The sequence below is a fragment of the Eptatretus burgeri genome, chromosome 21 (assembly GCF_056783735.1).
Source record: "Eptatretus burgeri isolate ZD-2024b chromosome 21, Ebu_testis_v1, whole genome shotgun sequence".
Taxonomy (NCBI): domain Eukaryota; kingdom Metazoa; phylum Chordata; class Myxini; order Myxiniformes; family Myxinidae; genus Eptatretus; species Eptatretus burgeri.
The window spans coordinates 1,326,070-1,347,964 of NC_140981.1; the positions used below are offsets into that span (position 1 = coordinate 1,326,070).

General features: G+C 45.7%; 1 protein-coding gene across 8 annotated transcripts; it reads left to right on the forward strand.

The window, feature by feature from the left end:
* Positions 1-533: 533 nt before the first annotated feature.
* On the forward strand, positions 534-21,851 carry LOC147008131 (uncharacterized). Of its 8 annotated transcripts, none has more exons than XM_085865501.1 (7): positions 536-4,150; positions 11,542-11,759; positions 17,236-17,339; positions 19,934-20,048; positions 20,153-20,257; positions 21,081-21,470; positions 21,677-21,851. In XM_085865501.1, the coding sequence occupies exons 2-6, from the start codon at positions 11,610-11,612 to the stop codon at positions 21,273-21,275; spliced, it is 669 nt and encodes a 222-aa protein (XP_085721627.1). In that variant the 5' UTR covers positions 536-4,150; positions 11,542-11,609; the 3' UTR covers positions 21,276-21,470; positions 21,677-21,851. The 8 variants fall into 8 exon arrangements, with proteins under 8 accessions (XP_085721632.1, XP_085721627.1, XP_085721624.1 ...); XM_085865498.1 differs by having other exon boundaries at positions 546-4,150; positions 20,147-20,257; XM_085865499.1 differs by having other exon boundaries at positions 546-3,681; positions 20,147-20,257.
* Positions 21,852-21,895: the final 44 nt, after the last annotated feature.

Sequence of the window (21,895 nt, forward strand, 5' to 3'; positions counted from 1 at the left end):
CCGAGTCACACCGAAGACTAATAAATCGTCCTATGGGGGACCGACAGTTATTTCCCCAACAGGAGGGGTGAAAATGAGGGATTAGGGGGAAGGGTCCGTGACCCCCCCTCCCCTTCAGAAGTACAGTCATGTGGAGCATAACCCCATCATGAGACATCGCTGTCCTGATTCATCGTACCAAATTTTCTCCGTACTCTGTCTCGGTTCAGTCGTTAGTGAGATGTTTCAGTCAAATGTTAACGGATGTACGTACGGACCGCCGGACATGGGGACACACTCCATGTGCTTATTTCGGAGGATTAACCTGAAAATGGTGTGTGCTGCTTATTTGCTTGAAGCTCACCATTTAAAAGGATATAGACTACGAACAAACAACTCTGGGAAGGCATTTTGTAAACCACCCGGTGTAACCATGAACCGGATCAACAAACAGCTTCAGCAACCAAAATACTTTGTAAAGGGTGTGGTACAAAAAAGTGGTTTAAAACCAGCGGTGTGTGGAGTTACCAAGCAGCAAGCGAGCGTTCCTCGTCAGCTATTTCCAATAGACTGCTTGCTTGGGTGCTTAAGCCGCTTGGCGAGCGCTCCGCAAGAAACTGACGAGCTGAACACAGCCCTGGCTGAAAGGCATTTGGTGAGTTATTAAGAAGAAGAAGAGTTATTGAAGTCAATTTGATAAAACCTCCTTATATTACATGACAAACTGTGTGGTGAACAATCGGAGAAAAAAAGCCTTCGTTTGGACAACGATGCTGCCGCCATTACACCGCCATGGCCGACGATGATGTAGAAAAGGGTGGCCGGTCGGGAGGCGACTTTAATAACAAGTGTGAACGGCGACAACCGTTCCTGTACAACGTCGCTTCATAATCAATTTTGTGACTGAATTCGGAATGACAATCACAGGGCACAAAAAAATATAAAATTTAAAATTACAAAAAAAAAATAAAAAGGAACAAGAGGAATCCGTGAAGTTGACGTCATTTCTCTCAACCAATCAGAACACGGCTGAGGGCCGCCATCACGTGCGTGCTTCGGTTCGGACCGAATTGCCGTGAGAAGAGAGTTTGCGGTCCGTCCGGAGTGAAGGACAAAGGGAAAGAAGGGAGGAGGACAAGGACGGGGACATCGTCTGCGCCGGTTCCCGCGAGGTGAAGCTCACGATACATCGACGGAGACAGAGAGACGGACGATGACGAGGCCCGTTCGGTGAAGAAAGGCCTGGTGGTTCGACAAGGCCGGGGGCTCAATCACGATCCCTCCTGAGACTCGATGACGAATGGCGGGTTTTTTTTTGTGATTTGTTTTGTTTTAGTCACTGATTGACCCGGGAGTTGATGACCGTTGTCCCCGCGCCGAACCTGGAAGGTGAGTGATCCGGTTGGTGATTCTCCATGTGTATGTTCGTGCAGTTTGTACCTGACATTTATTTATTTATTTATTTGTTTGAATTTTGTTGTGTGAGATTTTTTTAACCATCATTTTCTTCCTTTGTTTACCTGATTAATTGTTTTTGGTGTGAAGTTTTTTAATAAGGTGTGGGTACAGGTAAGTACAGGTGTCAATCGCCGGTTGTTGCTGCGGACGGTTGGTGAACGCCATGTTTTTAACCCTTGGGTCCAGTTCACCACGTTTGAACACCCGGTATGCACTCGGTCGGTCGAGCGCACACCTCCGCCGGGTTGAACAGTTTACGGGTTCGTGTCGGATCTGCGTCCTGACTCGAACCCAAATCTAACGAGCTTCATCTCCTCACCTCCCCAGGTCATCCACCAAACTTCGTCCGAACTCGTCCACAACTTCTCGAGACATCGAGACTTTTGGCGCCGCCGTCTCTCGGCGGTCAAGAATCACTCGCACACAAACACATTCTCAGATCCGGATCTTCACCAAAATCGAATCACCGGTCCTCGTCGCACACCCAACCTCTCACACCAAATTCCATCCGAATCCGTCCACAAACCTTTTTGTGAGGTGTCTTGTTCGCGCACACGCACACACACACACACACACACACACACACACACACACACACACACGACGGACGTCGTTTTCATCCGTGCTCGTCCGTGAGCACGATCCCTCAAAAAGCTACGGATTCGTTAATTTGGACGGAACTCGGTTGATCGGTAGAGAGTGTGACGAGCACGGATCGATTAGGTTCTGGTGAACATCCAGATCCAGATGAGAGAGTTTTTTGGGGTTTTTTTGTTTGAAGTGATGATTCACAATCGAGAGACGGGTGAACGTCCGGGATGCGGATCAGGCCGATCGTTGAGATACAAACTACAAACTGTCCGGCCTGGTGGAGGTTTGTGTGCGCCCAACCGAGCACCGCTGTAGTTTGTAATGTGTTTCATTTAAAAAAAAAATCTACTTATTTATTATTAATTATTTATTTCTTCATTTAAATACCTCCTTCATTTAATATGTCTTTAAAAATATGTATATATATATATATCAGTTTGTATATGACGAATCAATAATATTAATTAAATAATTAACCTCACTATAATAATTAATTAATTGTTGTTATCATGAACACTTGTTGATATGTAATTCATTTGGATCGACGAGTTTGGCAAGTAGTGACATTTGATGTAATCTTTGAGACCGATTCATCACCTTGATTGATTGATTTGTTTGTTTGTTTATTTTTTCTTTGTTTTTTTGACACGTGATTTAACCCGACTGGAAGTCCTTGGGGTCTCTCACAACCTGCTTGCTTCATTTCTCTTCATCCGTGCAGCGTCTGGACTCGTTGAGGAGTTTGTCCACACACTGCGCGTCAGTTCGGACATTACGGTCGAGGTTCGGTACATTCCAGCAGCACAGCTCAGTGTTCAGAACGGAACTCCAAAAAAGTCCGAACGAAGTCCTTGTCTTTGTTGTACATGTGCAGCATGTCTGGTGAATCATTATTTTATTATTTATCTGAATTTTTTTTGAATGCAGACAGCAGGGTTGGGTTGGTGCCAGTGAGGGGATGGGGGAGGAGGGTGGATCGGGAGTCCAATTCGCGGCTTTCGGTTGGCCTTCTGTAAGTTTGCGTGCACGAGGTCCACCGAGCATTGATTTCTTATTGCCAGTCGCACAGTGAAATCGAAAATTGAACCTTTTGTTCCGATTCCTGGTTCCGTGTATGTTCGGACGAGTGACCGAACTCTCGCTTGTGTGGCACCACTGCATTCTCTCTTCAGGAGGAAACCTGTGCCCCCTGTGGCTTCAGGTGTGAAATTGTGGATGGGAAGGAGGATGTGGAGAGTCGGGGTCATGAGGGGAATCTTTCAAGGCCATGACGGTACCTGCACGACTTTGTTCCACTTCACCTGTGGCTCAATCAGTACAATGAACGTTCCTTCACGTTTCCTTCGGCAAATCAATGCATCACCCCACCATTCGAGTTACCATGTGCATCTCACTTACCTTGTTTGGGAATTGTTTTGTAAGTTAGCCGCTGCTCTGTTTTCAACCTGCCCACCTCATTTACAGGTATCCTGAATGATGTTGTCTGATTGAAGAGCTGAACGACGTCGCAATGTGAAAGGTTTAAAGGCTGGCAACAGTCTGTGGACACGGGATGCACGTACTTGTTAGTGGAGAGGCCGAGTTAGTGAGGTACAGGTACAAAGACAAGCTGACAGGTGAAATTGGACGGAGCAACGAGGTTCTTGTGAACAGGTGATTGCCGGCTCGGTGGGGCTTCCGACTCCCAATTTGGAGCCACCGATTCCAGTAAATAATTAAAAATGAAAAGCTTGCCAAAAATGTTGTTGGCACCTGGGCTTTGACCCAGTGTGGTTAATTAGTTATCTTTCTGTCACTGTGAGTTGATGAAACGCTGTTGAGATATTTTAACTGAGCAGCTTCTGGCGATAACAATGAACGATGGACGCCTCCTTCACCCACGTCGTCCATGTCCAGACGTCGGACGCTGTCTTTGCTCGTTATTTATTTTTATTTTTTTATCTTTGTTGAAAATGTTGACTAAGTATTATAACCTCAGCTTCCGAAGGTGAACGTAGGTTATGTTTTCCGCCCCTGTCTGTGTGTCTTTGTGAGCAGGACATCTCAAAATGCTGTGTGCGGATTCGGACGAAACTTGTTGGACAGGTTGGGCGTGTGACAAGGACGAATTGATTCGATTTTGGTGAGGATCCGAGTCTGATAAAAATTTTTTTACCTGATTCTTCACCATTGAGCGATGGGACCAAAAACGACAGATATCTTGATATATCAAAAAGTTAAAGATGGATTCGGACGAAACTTGGTGCACGAGTTGGGTCAGTGACAAGATCAAGCCGATTCGATTTTGGTTCAGGTCCGAATCCAGATCCAGCCTATCAGTGGGATACGTCACCCTGGCAGAGAGACTTTGACCTTGGAATTCGGACCACGCGCCGGACAATGTTTCGGCTGATGTTCGTTCGTGTTTCGAACCATTATTTCCTGATTTGATTCATCAACCGTTGTAATGGAACTGGATTTGAAAGCAGTTATTTTGTTTTTCATTCTCATGACAACACAGTGGAACAACCGGCGGCGTTGTTTTCACCGCCGGTGCCTGCGTGCGTCCGTCCGAAGCCGGTTTTTTTTGCTACCGCGGTGACTTATGAACCACAAAAGGGATTCCAACCAAACTTCACACAAGTATGGGCTATACGACGTAGATAAACCGATTCCGTTTTGGTCAAAGGTCACGTGCCCGTTGAAAATCCTTTTGCAGACCGTAACTCGAGATGAAAAATATTTGATGTTCTCTCGACTTATCTCTTTTATCTCTCTCTCGCAATCTTTCATGTGACCTTCAATTGAGATCAAATGTAACAGTTGGTTGACATGTAATGCGGAGGCAATACACATCGACACGTTTGCGTAAAAAAATACATATTTTCAAGTCGGACTTGCGAGTGCAGGGCCGTCATTCGGGTTACGGGCCATTTATTTACGAACTTGGATGTTGAGACTTCAAGCAATGCTTGCGTGTCCCTATCGCTTGTCCCACATTCACTTCGAAATTCGATGCTCTCGTTATATCCAGAACATACGAGGGAGGAATTGATTTTTTTTTCACGCTGATTGTAATTATAAAAAGTACTTCGGTGTGGGTTCACATAACCGGTACTCAGGTACTCATGCGTGGTTAAAAAAACAAAACAACTAAATTTGTCCGTCAACGATGCTAAGAAAGCGTACTCGCACAGAAGAGGCCTATGAGGGAAGGTTTGCTCAGCTAGTCTGGCCTCCAGGTAAGATTCTTCCGTGATAATTCTGATAAGTTACATCGGAGCGTCGGGAACAGAAAAGGAAGAGGTTTGCGAGTGTCTCGTCTGAAGCGGACGTTCTGAGAGATCACTTACAGAGGAGTAAGATGCCCACATCGCTGAGAGGCACTTTAAAGAATCAAAGCTGAGAATTTTTTTTTTTTTTTGTGAGTGCCACGCCGCTTCTGCTGATACTCATCAGAGAACCCAATCAAAAAAATAATTTGTCAACCCCAGTACTTTGGGAACTTTTAGTACGATTGATCATTCGTGGTGCTTTGAACGTGTCACACCGAGGACGACAATCGACGAACGCTGCAGGTGTGCCCATTTCTCCATGTCGAGCGTGTTTTGGCTCCTTCGTTGATGGTATCCCCCCCCTCCTGTGCTTGATCAGGATCACCTTTTGGAAGGTCTTTTCTTTTTTTTTCGTCCCTGTTTTGGAGTTTGCAAGCACGCTTATCACCGTCAAGCAGCCGACAACGCCATCTCATCAGCCCGTGGCCTTTAAATGCTAAAAATACCTCTTCGGAAAAGTTTTTGGAGTTGTAGATTTTACAACTTCTGAATGAATGCATATCCTACCATCTGTACGATGAAGGAGCCGTCCGTCTGTCTGTCTGTCTGTCTGTCGCCATTTTTCTCAGAGACGGCTGAACGTATCTTCGTCAAACTTTCAGAGGTTCATCAGCGAGTGCCTGGGAGTGTTTTCAACCGAAAGATTTTAATTTCCAGGATTTTGTTGTTCATTGAATTTTATTTTATTTTCTCCCCTTCATTTACCCCTCCCCCACCCCTCTTTATCGAGGTTGCGACATTTGTAATCATCGCAGTCCGTTCATGTGCCTGTCCATGAGCATATCTGCATAACGAGCAGCCTGATTGTGACGAGCTATCGGAAGTGGCTTTGATTTTGAGCAAATAGAAATCTTATTCTTCCTGAAGTGGTGAAGACTGAACGTGGTTGCCACTAACTTAGTAGACCATTTGTCACTAGCATTCAAGTTGCTGAGAGGTTCCCAGGGATGAAATGAATGTCAAACGTCATGATATCAGTGGCAGATCAAAGTTTGCTGAAATAGGACCGTAAAAAGAGCTATAAACTGTTTAAAAAAAACATCGAATCCAAAAAAAGTTCCAGCATCATTTTATTTAATTTTTTTTCCTTGGTTGGTACCAGGATCCCATTGACCTTTATCAGACCATTCTCGGTTCGTGAGTGTTCCGTGCAGATTATCCATATTTCTCTGCGTTTCGGCAGAATGGCTTCAACGAAAAGCCGACGATTGCTGTGGGTTTACTCGGAACATCTCTCCAGTCTGACACACATCTCCATTTCTCAAGATTACCAAAACAAACTTGATAAAATTTGAAATCTGTTTTTCAGTTGCTTTTGAGAAGGCACCGCAGCAACTTGCCAGTGGACCACAAAACTATCTTGCGTCAATAGTGCTGGTGCCCCCCCCCCCAGTGCTGGTGACTCATTGACGTCGCACATCAGAAGTTCCTGAATAAGACACTTGTGGCTTTACTCAAGTGCTGGACTATATCGCAGCAGGTGTCTCTCTCTCTCTCTCTCTCTCTCTCTCTCTCTCTCTCTCTCTCTCTCTCTCTCTCTCTCTCTCTCTCTCTCTCTCTCTCTGTCTCTCTCTCTCTCTCTCTCTCTCTCTCTCTCTCTCTCTCTCTCTCTCTCTCTCTCTCTCTCTCTCTCTCTCTCTCTCTCTCTCTCTCTCTCTCCCCCCCCTTCGGGCCTTGTTCGAGATGCTTGTTCATCAATGTTATTCTGTTGTCCAGTTGTGATAATGAATTTGGGAACGCAAGAAAAGCCTGACTATTTGATGAATGATACACACCTGGGAGTAACTCCAGCTTTGATGTTCTTCACCGTTCCCTTGAACCAGAGGAACGACATTGCCACGGCCATTTCAGCGAGGTGAACCAGTTCGACTTTCTCATCGACATCGTTCCCCAAATGAAACCCAGGAAATGGAAGTTATCGAGTTACTTGAATCCACATCCCTACCTGTGAATTTATTTATTTATTTATTTATTTATTTATTTGCAGCATAATGATCTTGCAATTCATCGCTCGTCCGCTCCGACGAGTCCATCCTCTATGTCCACTATTGGCGCAAGACGACGTGGACATACACCTGGCGGCGTGTGAAGCTGTAAACATCCTTGACTGGAAGCTGTGTCCATGCTGAGCTTTCAGTCTGATGTTTTTTGCCTCCACCTGCACCACCCCCTCTCAGAACCGCCCGAATCACTCATCGGTGACATGGCGTTTTACGGTTGCTTTGTCGAAGATGTTTTGCGTTCCTTCTGAAGGTGTCCGCCATACTTGTCCAGTTCGATGACAGGAAGCAAATCTTCTCGCATTGGTGACCGGTGCCCTCGTTTGTGAAGGTTTTGGGACCGGTGGACTCTTATTGGCCGTTATCATTGTGTCCGAGGCTCTGTCAACGTCCTTCGCTCACAGCTTGCACACAGGCATCAAGCTGGGGTGGGGGTGTTCACAGCGCTTCACTTCACACTGAGCATCCTCGTACATTTTGGCCACGGAGTCGTCCCCACCATCCCCTCTCCCCATCCCCATTCCTATTCGACTCGTTTGGCCGAGGCATGGAAGCTGCGGAGTTGTTGACGTTCTCCCTCAATTCATCGAGCTGGTCGCTTCAATGCTCGGATATTGTAATTGAACGACATTGATCAGCAGTTTTTGAATTTGAACCCCCTGCGACAACTTACATATCACATGTACCCAAGATTGTGAACTTCTCAAACCCACCTCGACCACTAAAGTTTTGAGGCTTGCAGGAATCAAACGTCGAGAGGTAAAAAAATAAAAAAAAAACTCACACTTGGACGAACAGCCAGATACGTGCTTGAGATTTATCTTTTGATTTGTTCCCTCATATATTTGCGACATCTTCCCTTTCAAAGATCTCTCTCTCGATCATGATGTCCAGAAAGGGGAGGCAACCGGAGCGTTCCGATTCCGTGGTGAACCTGGGGACTGGATGAAGACAATTCAATTCATTCAAGAAGTCACAGACTTCACGAGATTTTCATGAATGTGGTTTAACGGGTGTCGAAAGGATCATGGTTTTGGATGGGGGGGGGGGTGACTTGAGATAGTGGTGAACATCTGTCTTGAAGACCTGGGGAGAGGAATGAGATCAAACAGAGTGTGGAAGGTGGTTCCACAGGCAGGAAAAGAGAAAAAAAAGGAATAAACCGGTGGAGGTGACCAGAGGTTCTGGATTTGGGCAGTTTCACGAGGAGGGGGTCACTGGTACGTTGTGTGCGTCCTGAAGATTCCTGCTGGGGACAAAACCCAGAGAGGGCAGAGGGTTCAAGACCAGAAAATGAGGCGGAAGAAGGCAGAAACGACCGACCTGTCGGAGATGGTGAAGTGATCGGCCCATTCACTCGGCTTCATCGTGAGACATTCCAATGATCTTGAAAGCCTCGGTTTCCATGTGGCATCAAGATGCGTGTCAGTGGAGTCAGCCCAGAGGGGAGAGCAGAACTCAAAGCTGCGGATAAAAACCTCGCAGGTGGACAGGAGCTCAGGTGTGCCAAGGAAGGACTTTGCACGACGGGGGAAGCCCAGTTGGCGTGTGGCTTTGGAAGCCAACTTTGAAAATGTGGTTTGCCTCAGAGACAAGTGAGTTGTTGATTGACCGTTTATTTTAAATTTATTCCATTGTTCTTCCCACCCCAGGTGTCTGATGAGCAAACCATGCAAATTTTGGCTCCGCAGGGTGCTGGAGGTTCCGTCTCCGGAGCTGGGCGAACCATGCAGGTGATGCAACAGGTTGTCACGAGCACCGGCAAGGTTCAGCTCGTCCCGGTTAGGGCACTTCACCCGCTCATCACTCGATGCTTAACCTCGGCCGAGTGATCAGTTTGATTGCGCGAGCTCATACCAAGGCCGATCAGTCGAATGTGCGTGTGGCCTGGTTTGTGGCCTTCGACGAGTGGACCGTGTGACCCCACTTCCTCATGGGTTTGCTCCACTCCCGGCTTTTGGAGCTTGTGTTTGCAATTGCACCGTTTGTAGGTGTTCTGCGGTGTGATTTCTCTTGCCGAAGCACACATGTTGTGGCTTTGCCAGAAGTTTACTTCATCGAATCATCATTCAATTGTTTTTTCCCCTTGGCCTCCTCGAATGAGGAATTGACACATATACCACGTGCCCCACAAAAATATTGCAAGTCTGTGGTCATTTTTGAAAATCCTGGGACTTTCAGAGAGATATTTTAACTCATTGACAGGGTTGCGTGAATTGTTGCTGGAAGAATGCTGAATCGCCGGAAGTGTTCCTCGCGCGAGGATCAGTTTATTGGGGGGGAGGGGGGGTTAGAGGTCAAGGGTGCTGGAACCGCTTCCACCCGGTGTAAGGCCTTCTACATTCGCAAACATGGCAGTTTAGCACCTTGTCCGCTCCCTCCACGTACACGTCGTGTGTCCATGGTCCCCTAAATCTCGCTGTTTCTCTTGGACAAATAAGTTTGTTCACTTTTTACAACCCTGTTTGTATCTTGTCCTTTTTGATGTCGTTCGATGATGGATATGGTTTGTGCTTCCCCCCCCCCGCCCGGCTGCCATGGTTGCATGCAAAAATGTTTTTAATTATTTAGTTTGAGTTTCCAAACCCGCCGGTTTCCATAGCTCAGCTCGATTGTGTTGAAGTCTAACAATGGCGATTATTATTTTGATATTTTGACCTTTTTTATTCTTTCTGCTGTACATCTCGGTCTTTGTCCGGTAATGATCTTCCGACGGCGGTTTGTTGAGCAAATCCCCACTCTTCAAAAATTCTCGGATCCCCATCCGGATCTTCACCAAAATCGAATCAATTAGTCCTCGTCATACATTCAACATGTCCACCGAGTTTCATCCGAATCCGTCCACAACTTGTTGAGATATCTTACACACAGGCAGACGGACATCCAAACGGGGGTGAAAACATGACCTCCGGTCCACCTTCGGTGGCGGAGGTAGTAAACAAAGTGTGAATTGAATTAAATATATATTTATTGGACACGTAATGAAAATACTGTTCATGCTCGGAAACCTTCACATAAAATGAGTTCCATTAAAAAAATTAATTTTCAATATGTTTCGGGTCAGGTTGGTGGTGGTGGTGGTGGTGGTGGTGGTGGTGGTCAGATGATGGGGGATTTGAAGAGACACCAGTATTTCCTTCTTCCAGATTCCTTTCTAAAGATGGAATTGGTGGGTGTCGAAGAACGACGTCGGTTAAAACATCCATGGATATCAAAGGAGCGGTGATGACCTTGTGCTGAATTTCCTCCATGACCTCTAACACGAGGGTGCGGGGGCTCCTGAAGATCATGTTCCTGACATCGTGGAAATCCAAGAACAACACAAGATCTACTCACCGACACCACCAACCGGCTGGCCTGCACACACAGACACACACTTTGCTATGAAGGACGATATCACCGCGACCAAGTCATGGCCATGTCTTGAGATTCATCCTCCTTGTGTTGTGGACACGTGTCCACGGATTTTCAAACACAAACGTGTCATCATATTGAAGATATGCATCCATACTCGAATCACTAACGGGAATACTGAGAGAGAGGACGGAGATTGAGGAGATGGAGGGGGAAAGAGAGGAGGGAGGTCCTGTTTGTTCACAGGAGGAGGGGCGAGAGAAGGGAAGGCAGTGAGAGGTGAGTGGAAGGGAAGGCAGACGTGCGGCGGAGCATTTATTACGATTCATACCGTCTCATCAAAATGCTCCCTGCATAAAATAATAAAGATGGAAACAAAATAATGTCTGAAATCCATTTTCTTCCCGTCATACTATAAATACAGCACGGAGACAAACACTGCCCGGACACGTCCGGAGATAAACGCAGTCCGGAAACAAAAACACCGCCCAGAATCAAGACTCGGAGCGCCAACACACACAAACAAACATACACACCAACACTTTGTTACTTATCGAAAGAATGTAAAGGAAGAAAGATATAAAAGTATAATTTTCAGAAAAGTAAGAATTTCACAGGAGGGTTGGACATGGCACTGGGAGATGTTTACACGTAACGTTGTTTCTCAAGATATCATGAACTAGCTGTTGTAATAATCCCCTTTTTTCGATCCTTAAACCCTGTCTATCCCTGATCTTACTGTACCTTGTCATTTACCTGCCACTTTAACATCCGATCAATGAGCTCACACTAACCCTGAAAGGTAAGGCGTTGTTTGTTTTTGTGTGTATGTGTGTGTTTTACAGCTCCAAGTCCTGCTTCCTCTTTCTCCCATCCGTGAGGACGGGCTTTTTGCGAGTATCAATCAAAGGAAATGGTATCTTCCATTCTTAAATGCCGACCTTCATGCCAGCTAAATGTGCCGGTCCTTCGGGTTCAACACCTTGGATGTGGCAAGGGTGAGATCCACGCACGACAAGACCCCAACCAATTTCATCTCCCAGCACCTGGCGGCACACGTACAGTAAGTACATGAAGGTTGTTACACTTTGGTATGAGACCACGATGAAAGCTCGGCCCATTGTGGTGCTTTGCATGTGGCCCGCCACTGCATCAGTATCGATGTATATGTCGTTAAGCCTGCCATCCCATGTTTCGCATTCGATTTTGGGAGAACTACCCCCACGCCGAGCCAACACCCACCCCTCCCCCTCATACTTAACGGGTGCGCACGAGATAATAGGAAACAACAACAACACATTACCCCTGCCGATTTGGAATCCGTGTCGTTGGATATGACCTTTTGCTTCCGGTTGTTTTTAAACATTGTGCGGTGTTTCAACACGATTGGGTTTTATTTCTATCTTGTGAATATTACTTAACGCGTGCACATGAGAGAATAGGAAAAAACAAAAACAACACACTACCATAGCAATTGTGAATCCGTGTCGTTGGCTTTGACCCTTTTGCTTCCGTTTTTTTTTTTTTTGCTTCTGATTTTTTTTTTGTTTCTGGTTTTTGTCATGGGGAATGATGCATGCCGGGAGATAAAGGCATCGTCGGAGACATGAAAGACCCAAATAATATCAGACATGGTGTATATTTCCTCCACTGATTTTAATAAAGATATCTCCCGCATCATCAAAAAATAATTTTTCATCGTGATTCACGTAATTTGATCGCTGATCCCGAATCCAGGCCGAAGTAACCGGAAATCGCGTGTACAGTTGTAGTTGTCGTTGTGAAGGTAATGTTGAGGATTTTTTTTTGTTCAGATGTGATCCTGTTCTTGGCGGTGTAGTTGTTGTTGTGAAGGTAATGTTAAGGTAATATTTATTTTTTCACAGCAAAAAGACTTTAATTTGATATATTTAAGAAGCGAATGTAAGAAGAATTATACGTTCGCTTCTCGGCTTTGCCTATTCCTAATTAGGTTTTTGTGTAAATCCAATATGGCTGCCAAACCATGTGACCTATGACATAGTATGCATGAATCTTTTGTTCCTCATGGACAGGCAGTCGTACGTGTAAAGTTTCGCCTCGATCTGTTGAGCTACTTCAGAGGAAGATTTTTGATGCTTTTTTTTAAACAATATGGCTGCCGAATCACGCGACCGATGACGTCATCAAAAAAATTTCTGTGGAATTTTATCCAGAGGTGACGCACAAAATTTTTCATACTGATCAGATGTGGCGTTCTCCGTAAACAATTATGACATCATTTAAAAATCACTTATTCCCTATGAGGTGTGCTTGCCATGTGCCAAGTTTAAATTGTTTCTTCCTTGCGGTTTCAGAGATACAGAGGTCCAAAGTTTTTCCAAGATGGCTGCCACACCACGTGACGTATGACATCATAATGATCAGTTGGACACTCTACATGAGTATTCGCTCCTTTGGTGAAAATTTCCTCTCCATCCGACAAGCGGTTGCGGAGAAAAACACGAAAGTTCTGTGCAGACAGACAGTCAGACTGATAAACAAACAAATAAACACAACATCTCCTCTGGCAAAGGCAAAAATAACAAAAAAAATACAAGGCACAGGGAGGTGAAATTCACTGCACATGATGTGTCACGCGTGCTGAGTAAAACGAGCATTTATTTACAGACGGAGGATGTCTCGTAAATAAAGAAGATATAAGCGCACGTGACGCTAGGCCGAGGCTTCAGACTGTGGCACTCTCACGAGGCTGTACCGTCAAAACGAAACGTCCCAGAAGATAAAGAAAATCGGATCACATTTGTACATGTCATGTTTTAAAATAACCCTTCTTGCGACGAAATATCACATATTCCAGTCACGTTGAATATTTTGAAGAAAATAAAAAATATATATGTTTACACACACACACACACACACACACACAATGGATACATGTTGCAGTACAGTAATGCTATTTCTTGACAGTCAATATTTGCAATTTGTTATTCCAGGAACATTTTGTTTACTGCCAACAACCCAACGTTAATTCTCGTAATCTGCACAATTATTCACAACAAAAAAACAATATTATGAATTCATTTTATGTTCCCATGGACCAGATATGAAAGACGATGGGACAAGGCAGTTAAACCCTTTGAGAAAGTGATTTTTGTACTCTCCACCTTGGCAGAAGGTGATTTATGGCTCAAATTGAAAGTGACACATGTCTAATCAAGAATTCGTCTCATTCCACACTCAAAGGTCAAGCCTCAGAAGACAATTCCGAGTTTAATTAGCCTAAATACCATTAGAAAGAAAAATATAAGAAATCGAGAAGGGCACTCGGTGGAGCGCATACCTCCGCCACGTAATACCTGATCCATGAGAACATAATCAGGCCCAATACATTGTTTAAATATCATGATACACAAGACTATATCGTTTTGGCCCCATCTCTCAATAGTGAAGAATCACTTTAAAAATTAAATAACTCTCGTATCCAAATCCGGATATGGACCTTCACCAAAATCGAATCAATTCTTTCTTGTCTCACACCGAACCTGTCCACAAAATTTCATCCGGTTCCGTCCACAACTTGACATATCCTGTACACAAACAGACGGAAAGAGGTGAAAACAACCTCCTTCATCTTTGGTGCTGGAGGGAAATGGTGCCTTCAATTTGTTACCTGAAGTGTTCTTCAGTTAAACACCTTGATCGCCCCCATCATAATATTTACCCCATTCACGAGAAGCCAAAAGCCTGGTTCAGCAATTGGTTTATCTCTGTCCGCAAATCTCATCAGTTTATGATTGAGGAACAACTTAATTTTCTTCAGCCGACTCCCTCCACTCTCCAGCCACCCTACCTGATGGATATCCCCTCCTCACACAATCCTCCCAGCTCATCCACGGTCCACCTCTTTTCCTCCTTCCTTGCTCCCTCAAACTATGCACTCTCTTTACCATTCCCTCTTCCCCCATCTCCACCAAGAGTCCAGCCCATCTCAGCCAGAATTTCACCAATCTCTCCGTCAAACTCATCTGCACACCAATCTCCTCCCTCAGTTCATTCGTCCTCCTTCTTTCCACCTTCTTCACTCCTGCAATATTCCTGACCCAGTTGTTCTTGCAAACCGGCAGCCAATCATGCTCTTCTTCTTCAGAAATTATTTTCATATCAACTGTTCGGTGATCCGAAAACACGTATGACCACTGCGTACATGTATGTGTGTGTATGAGGTACGTCTAAAAAGGAAACGGGACTGACTTCACAGAAATTTTATTCCAAAAAATATGTTGAAATCACAGCTTGTCCCCTTCAAAATGGTTTCCCTCCAGTCTCACACACTTGTCCATCCTCTTGTTCCACGCTTCGATGCATCCCCGGAAGGGTTCTTCTGGAATCCTCCAGAGCTCCATCGTCACGGCCCTTTTGATGGCCTCCACATCAGGAAATCAGGTCGCCTTGATCACCCCCTTGAGCTTGGGGAATGGGAAAAAATCATAAGGGGGCAAGTCTGGCAAATACGAGGGATGCTCTCGAGTTGACACGTTCCTCTCCGCCAGAAAGTGTCGGATGCTCAGAGCACTGTGAGCAGGGGCGTTGTCGTGGTGGAGCACCAAGGCGTTGTTCTCCCACAGATCCCTCCTCTTGTCTCGGACTGACCTCATGAGGAGCCGTAGGGTCTCCTTGTACACATATTGATTCACTGTTTGACCTTGTGGTAGAAACTCGAAGTGGACGATGCCCTTGATGTCAAAAAACGCGATGAGCATCACCTTGACCTTCGACTTCGACATCCTTGCTTTCTTTGGTCTTGGTGATGCCAAACTTTTCCACTGACGACTCTGCCGTTTGGTCTCGGGATCGAATTCCAATATCCACGATTCATCTCCAGTAATGACTCTCCCGAGCAGGTCTGCATCGTCCTCGAGGCGCTCGATAATGTCTTGACAGACGGTGACTCTTTGCTGTTTCTGGTCCTCGGACAACAGCTTGGGGACCATCTTTGCACACACCTTGCGCATTTCGAGATTTTCAGTGATGATGCTCCAGACAGTGTCCTTGTTGATGGAAAGTTCCTCAGCAATCATCCGCACCGTGAATCGAGGATCCGCGCGCACCATCTGCTTCACACGTTCGATGTTGTCCACCGTTCTGCTCGTTGAAGGTCTTCCAGACCGTGGAGAGTCTTCAACCTCCTCCCGTCCCTCTTTGAACCTCTTCTGCCATTCAAATGCACGTGTACGTGACATCTTTTATTTTGCCCTCATTCAGGACGCCATACGGATAAATATCTCAGCAATGATGACCACATTCGTCGCTTACCATCACACACACCTCCTAGTTGTTATTGTGTACAATAGAGATCGGGGGAGTGCTCGTCACACTCCACATGTTTCGATTTTCCCACCGATCACATCACGTGCCTTCTGGTTGAATGGTTTGCATTAGTCGGAACAATCGTCTGGGTGGCAGACGGACAGTTGTTCTTTGCGGATTATGTGGTTTTACAACTCAGGAGGTGCGTCTGACACATATACATATATCCTTATATCCTTATATCCTGATATCCTTTCTTTCGAATTCATGGACCTGTGTTTGTGGTTTTGTTTGTTGTGCTACTCCTCTTACAGGTCTGGCCCAATTACAACCAGACTTGCTACAGCAGATCAGTAGAGCCCCAATTGATGTTTCGAGTTGTTTTTATCTTTGCCGTTGGTCTTGGTGGAGTGAGGGGGGGGAGATACAAATTCTCCATGTAAATGTGTATCGTGTAGCGCCGCCTTCAGGTGAGTGAGCGTATTACAAGACTCCACCATTTACAGTACAGTGCAGTATTCCTGTCCCCACGTTTTCCAGTACAGTGAGGTGTTTTGAATTATAAGCAGTCAGGATGTTTTTGCTTTATGCACGAAACCCGGGTTATTTTGTTTTTTTTCTTAGACAGAGCTGTCACTTGCCTATACACCGCCCAAATAAAGGTGTGCGTCAGAAGAACGTGTTGCATGTTTGGAACAAAATTGTCCATCAGGCGCGGACTCTGCCGGTGTATGTAATGTATCTTTTAACGATGCACAATCATTTGCGAACAGCAAGGACTAGAACCATTTAATTATAAAAGTTATAACAACATGGACAGGTTTTACCTATTTTACAATGTGGGACGTGTTCTACGTCACAATACACTTGTCCGTCCGTCGGTGTGGAACATTCCTGTCCCCCTATTGGTTGGACAGCTCGTCTGACTCCACCCACAATTCCCGTCTGAGCGGCCATCTTTGGACGAATTACACGGAAAGGAAGGACGCTCTCAATTGACACGTTTTGATGTGGTGAAGGGAGATCCAAGATGGCTGCGTCGATGACGATGTGTCACGTGACTGTGGCTCTGACGGACTCCTTCCCTCCTCCCCCCTCCCACACCCCTAACCCTCCTCTTCACGTCACGTTGTTTGTGTTCGACCCTGAGACAGTCTCTTCATGAAACATTAAACTATAAACGATCCATAATTATCCGGTGTGTTTGTGATCTATCAGATGTTAATTGTAATGAATATGATTCCTCTCAGGGAGCTCACAGTTGTAAGGAAGGGAGAAGAAATAAAAAATCTCACTTTTCGCGACCGGATGTTGAAGGTTCACTTGAAGTGGATCACAAGGAACCGCGGACAAGGTTTGTGGGGACACAGGGAAAGGGAGTGTTGCTGAATGGGGATCGTGTGTGGGGGGACAAAGCACCCAGTACGCAATAAATAGATAGATATATCCGATGGTTTTGAAGTGTGTGGGTACAAAACACACAGTACGTAATAAATAGATGTATCCGATGGTTTTGAAGTGTGTCGGTTGAACGTTCCATCCCCACGTTCGGGTTTCATTGTCATGAGATGTGAAGAACAACAAAGTGAAGGAGAGAAATTGATGATGAAATGTTATTAAATTAAAATAAATAATTTATTCTTCTTGATATTGAACTTTTGTACAAAGAGGGTTTGTTGATGAAATGATTAGATGAGGGACAAATGGTCACTTACTACACACATCGACATGGATCTGATTTACTCAACTCAAACTTCCATTGGTGTGTGTGTGTGTGTGTGTGTGTGTCTATGTGTGTGTCTGTGTGTTTGTGTGTGTGTGTGTCTATGTGTGTGTTTGTGTGTGTGTGTGTGTCTATGTGTGTGTGTTTGTGTGTGTGTGTCTATGTGTGTGTCTGTGTGTGTGTGTGTGTCTGTGTGTTTGTGTGTGTGTGTGTATGTGTGTGTGTTTGTGTGTGTGTGTCTATGTGTGGGAGTTTGTGTGTGTGTGTGTCTATGGGTGTGTGTTTGTGTGTGTGTGTGTCTATGTGTGTGTCTGTGTGTGTGTCTATGTGTGTGTCTGTGTTTGTGTGTGTGTGTCTATGTGTGTGTGTGTTTGTGTGTGTGTTTGTGTGTGTGTATGTCTGTGTGTTTGTGTGTGTGTGTATGTCTGTGTGTTTGTGTGTGTGTATGTGTGTGTGTCTGTGTGTGTATCTATGTGTGTGTGTCTGTGTGTGTGTGTATGTCTGTGTGTGTATGTCTGTGTGTATATCTAGGTGTGTGTGTCTGCGTATGTGTGTGTGTGTCTGTGTGTGTATCTATGTGTGTGTGTGTCTGTGTGTGTGTGTGTGTGTGTGTGTGTATGTCTGTGTGTGTGTCTGTGTGTGTGTGTATGTGCCTGTGTGTCTGTGTGTGTGTGTGTCTGTGTGTGTGTCTGTGTGCGTGTGTGTGTCTGTGTGTGTGTGTCTATGTGTGTGTGTGTGTGTCGCCGGGGGGGAGGGGGTGGGGTGGTGGCCCAGGTTAACTCTGACCCAAATTATGGTGAGGGTGGTTAACACCGCCAGCCCCGGGAGGGTTGAGCGGTTCCTTATTAATTGGAGGCGGACACGTTGATCCTCGGAGAGTTTCATGAGTGCGGGAGGGCAGGGCACAATGTTGGAGGAGCGGAGGAGAACGGCGCAGGGGGCGCTGCACCAGGACAGAAAAAAGGGGGTTCATACTCGAACCTCACGAAAGATACATGGCGAGTTTCTTAAAATGAACACATTTAATGAAAATATATATTTACAATATTTACAATGGACAATAATTCAAAAGGTAATGATAATAATGAAGTAAATAAATCCAAAAGTCGAGGCACCTCTTCACACGGACTCATATACAGACAAAGGGAAAACAAAATAAAAAGAAAACCCTTCCTTTCAACTCTTCTTGTGATTAGTTTGGCCCAGAGCTGGTCTTTGTGGAACTTGGAATTGAGGAGCCTCGACCAGCACGTACAAACGTGCGCAAATAGCGCCGTCACTTCTCTCGTAGCAGGACAAGCGTAAGCCAGGCACTCCGCGAGCGGCACTCAACACCAAGGCTTAGAGCCCCTGTGCAGCTGTTTCGTGCGTCGATCGTCCTCACCGACCCGCGATGACATACACGAGGCTCAGGGTCCGTTTCTCACGACTCAACCAAGAGTCAAAGACCAGCGTCTTGCTTTGTGTGTGCGTTCACCCAGAACTCCCACCCCTGACTCTGACTAACGTCGCCGAAACCACTCTTTCCTCTTCCGAACTCTCTCTCTCTCTCTCTCTCTCTCTCTCTCTCTCTCTCTCTCTCTCTCTCTCTCTCTCTCTCTCTCTCTCTCTCTCTCTCTCTCTCTCTCTCTCTCTCCCTCTCCCCTCTCAAAATATGCAATCAACCCTTCCTCTTTGATGTCACGCCAAACAAATCCTCTACCTCCGGGGTGTGGCCTGCTCGCACGAAAACCTGGAAAGGCGGGGCTTCTGCCTGCTCGGCCAGCTTCTCACGTCACGCCCATCAATCATCACCCTCGGGGGCGTGACTTCACCCGCTGTCACCCTTGGAGATGGAGCTTCTGCCTGCTCAGCACGTTTGCTTGTTTCTCATCATGCTTTTGGTTGGAAAGACAGAGGGAAAAGTCACATGGGGGGGAATTACACACTGGGTAAGCTTACTCTTAACCCCCAGCTAATTAACACGACACCACTCCCCCCCCACCTCCCCCATGTGGTGACACGTAACACTTAAGCTCACAGTTTCCCAACTTACTTACATAGAGATGCCTCGTACACGTCCACTGACCAAAATACTCCATTCAATGCAAAATTCCCGATAAAATTAATTCATCTTCCCCGACAACCATTTCAGTATTAACAAGAGAATAATAATAAATGGACATGTGAAACTGATTTGTGAAAATGAACCTGTAAGTATCATAATGTGGCAATGATGGTTGCAGGCCGATCAAAGCCTCAGATGGAGGGAAGAGATGGGAGAGTTTGGTAAACGATGGGCCACAGTTCACCGGCCTGGTGAACCTGGGAAACACCTGCTTCCTCAATTGCATCCTGCAGGTGAGACTCCACCCTTTAAATGTGTCAGACTGTTTTTAAATGGCCAGGAGCAAAGAATCAATCAGAATGAACAAGTTGATATTTTCTATTTGTTTCAGATTCAGGTTCTGTTTCACTGCCCCTCTCAAAGTTCAGACCTGAAAGAGATTGCCGAACTCTCCAGAAAGAACAGCGAAATAATTCAGAACAATGTACCCTTGCACAACCAGGTATGTTATGTCGTTGCCACCAAGATGTGTTTTTGTTTTTCTTTCTTCCTCCTGACAACATACTTTATCCTCCTGGAAATTAATCACAACTAGAAGAGTTTCCACCCGACGGGCTATCTTGTTCCATGCATGTAACATGTTCTTCTGATGTATCTCTTTATCTGGGCGGTTTCGGCAACTGAGAGCTATGTACAGGTAAAAAAAAAAAATAATAACCCGGGTCACGTGCTTGAAGCAGAAACAACATACCTACTGCTTGTAATTCAAAACACCGCACTGCACTGGAAAATCTGGGGACAGGAATCTCTTCCGTTCTTCCATATGACGGCTTGTCTGCCAGGTATCTATCATTTCTTGGAAATGCACAGTTGTGCCATTGATGCTGTGCTCCTCTTCCAGTGCACTGGTACTCATTTCAGCAACCTCAGAAGGATGACAGGCTGATTCAACCCCACCTGGTGTTAAATCAGCAGCCAATGGGGTTTGAACTCAGGACGCTGGGATCCTAAGCCTGCCACCCTCACACACCTCGAGGCGATGCCACACGATACAAATTTACTTGGAGCAAGTCTGGATGGAATCAGCCCACAACTGTTGAAGGGACAGCACGACAAACAAATTCCACACAAACACCGGTCCATGAATTATTGGAAGGATTCTTATTTCCAATGGAACATCCTTCATTGAGAGGACGATCCTGTGTGAAACCCTCGCTCGTTTTACCTTCTTTGAAGTGCAAAGTTTCTCCATGATCTCGATGTCGTATCTGTACCATCTACACTGCGACAGACGTTATTTGCTGTGTATTTCTCTATTTTTGCAGGAAACTGCAGCACACCAAGTGGTGTTCGTACAAAGCCTCAGTGATGTACTGCAAACCATGGCCAATCCACAGATCCTGGAATGCCCTCCTCGAAAGAACGAAACCTGCAGCCATGGTGCAACCTCTCCAGGGGGAGGCCAAAGTACCCTGTCATCCTTCATGAAGAACGAGCAAAATGCTCAACAGGATTTGTGACGTGGACACTTTGCACGACGAAGAGCTTGCCAGGCTGCACCAGGCAGATGAGCTTTTCAAAGATTTGAACAACCTCTCGGACTCTTTGGATGAAAGCGAGAGTGAAGGAAGTGATTCTTCGCAGTACCAGTCGTGTTCTTCTACATCGACATCGGATAGTATCGTCGTCTTATGCGAACTTCTTGATGCACTCAGGTGAGATGGGACATGAGAGTGTGTCCATTGGAATTCAAGTCAGGTCTTTGTCGTTCTTGGTTGGACATGGCGCTTTGATTCAATGTAAATGCATGTAATTATCTTTGCTTGGATGGCATGAAGTGTGGTTCAGAGTATGAAACCAATTTATCCGACTTATCCCCTTGCGTCGATGCCGATGACTGTTGCATTGTGCATATTTGCAGTAAATTGGATCCGATGTACGAGGAAATGGCACAACAGGACCCACAGGAGGTGCTCCAGTTTGTGGTGCACCAGGTGAAAGAAGTGTGCCACCTTCTTGAAGCTGCTGGTGTCATCTTGGCAGCTGAGAAGGAACAAGTTGAATTGTTACGGAGAGAAGGACAAGAAAACGATGGCTGTGATACGCTTGAGGAAGCCCCGGCTAAAAAAACATCCATTAA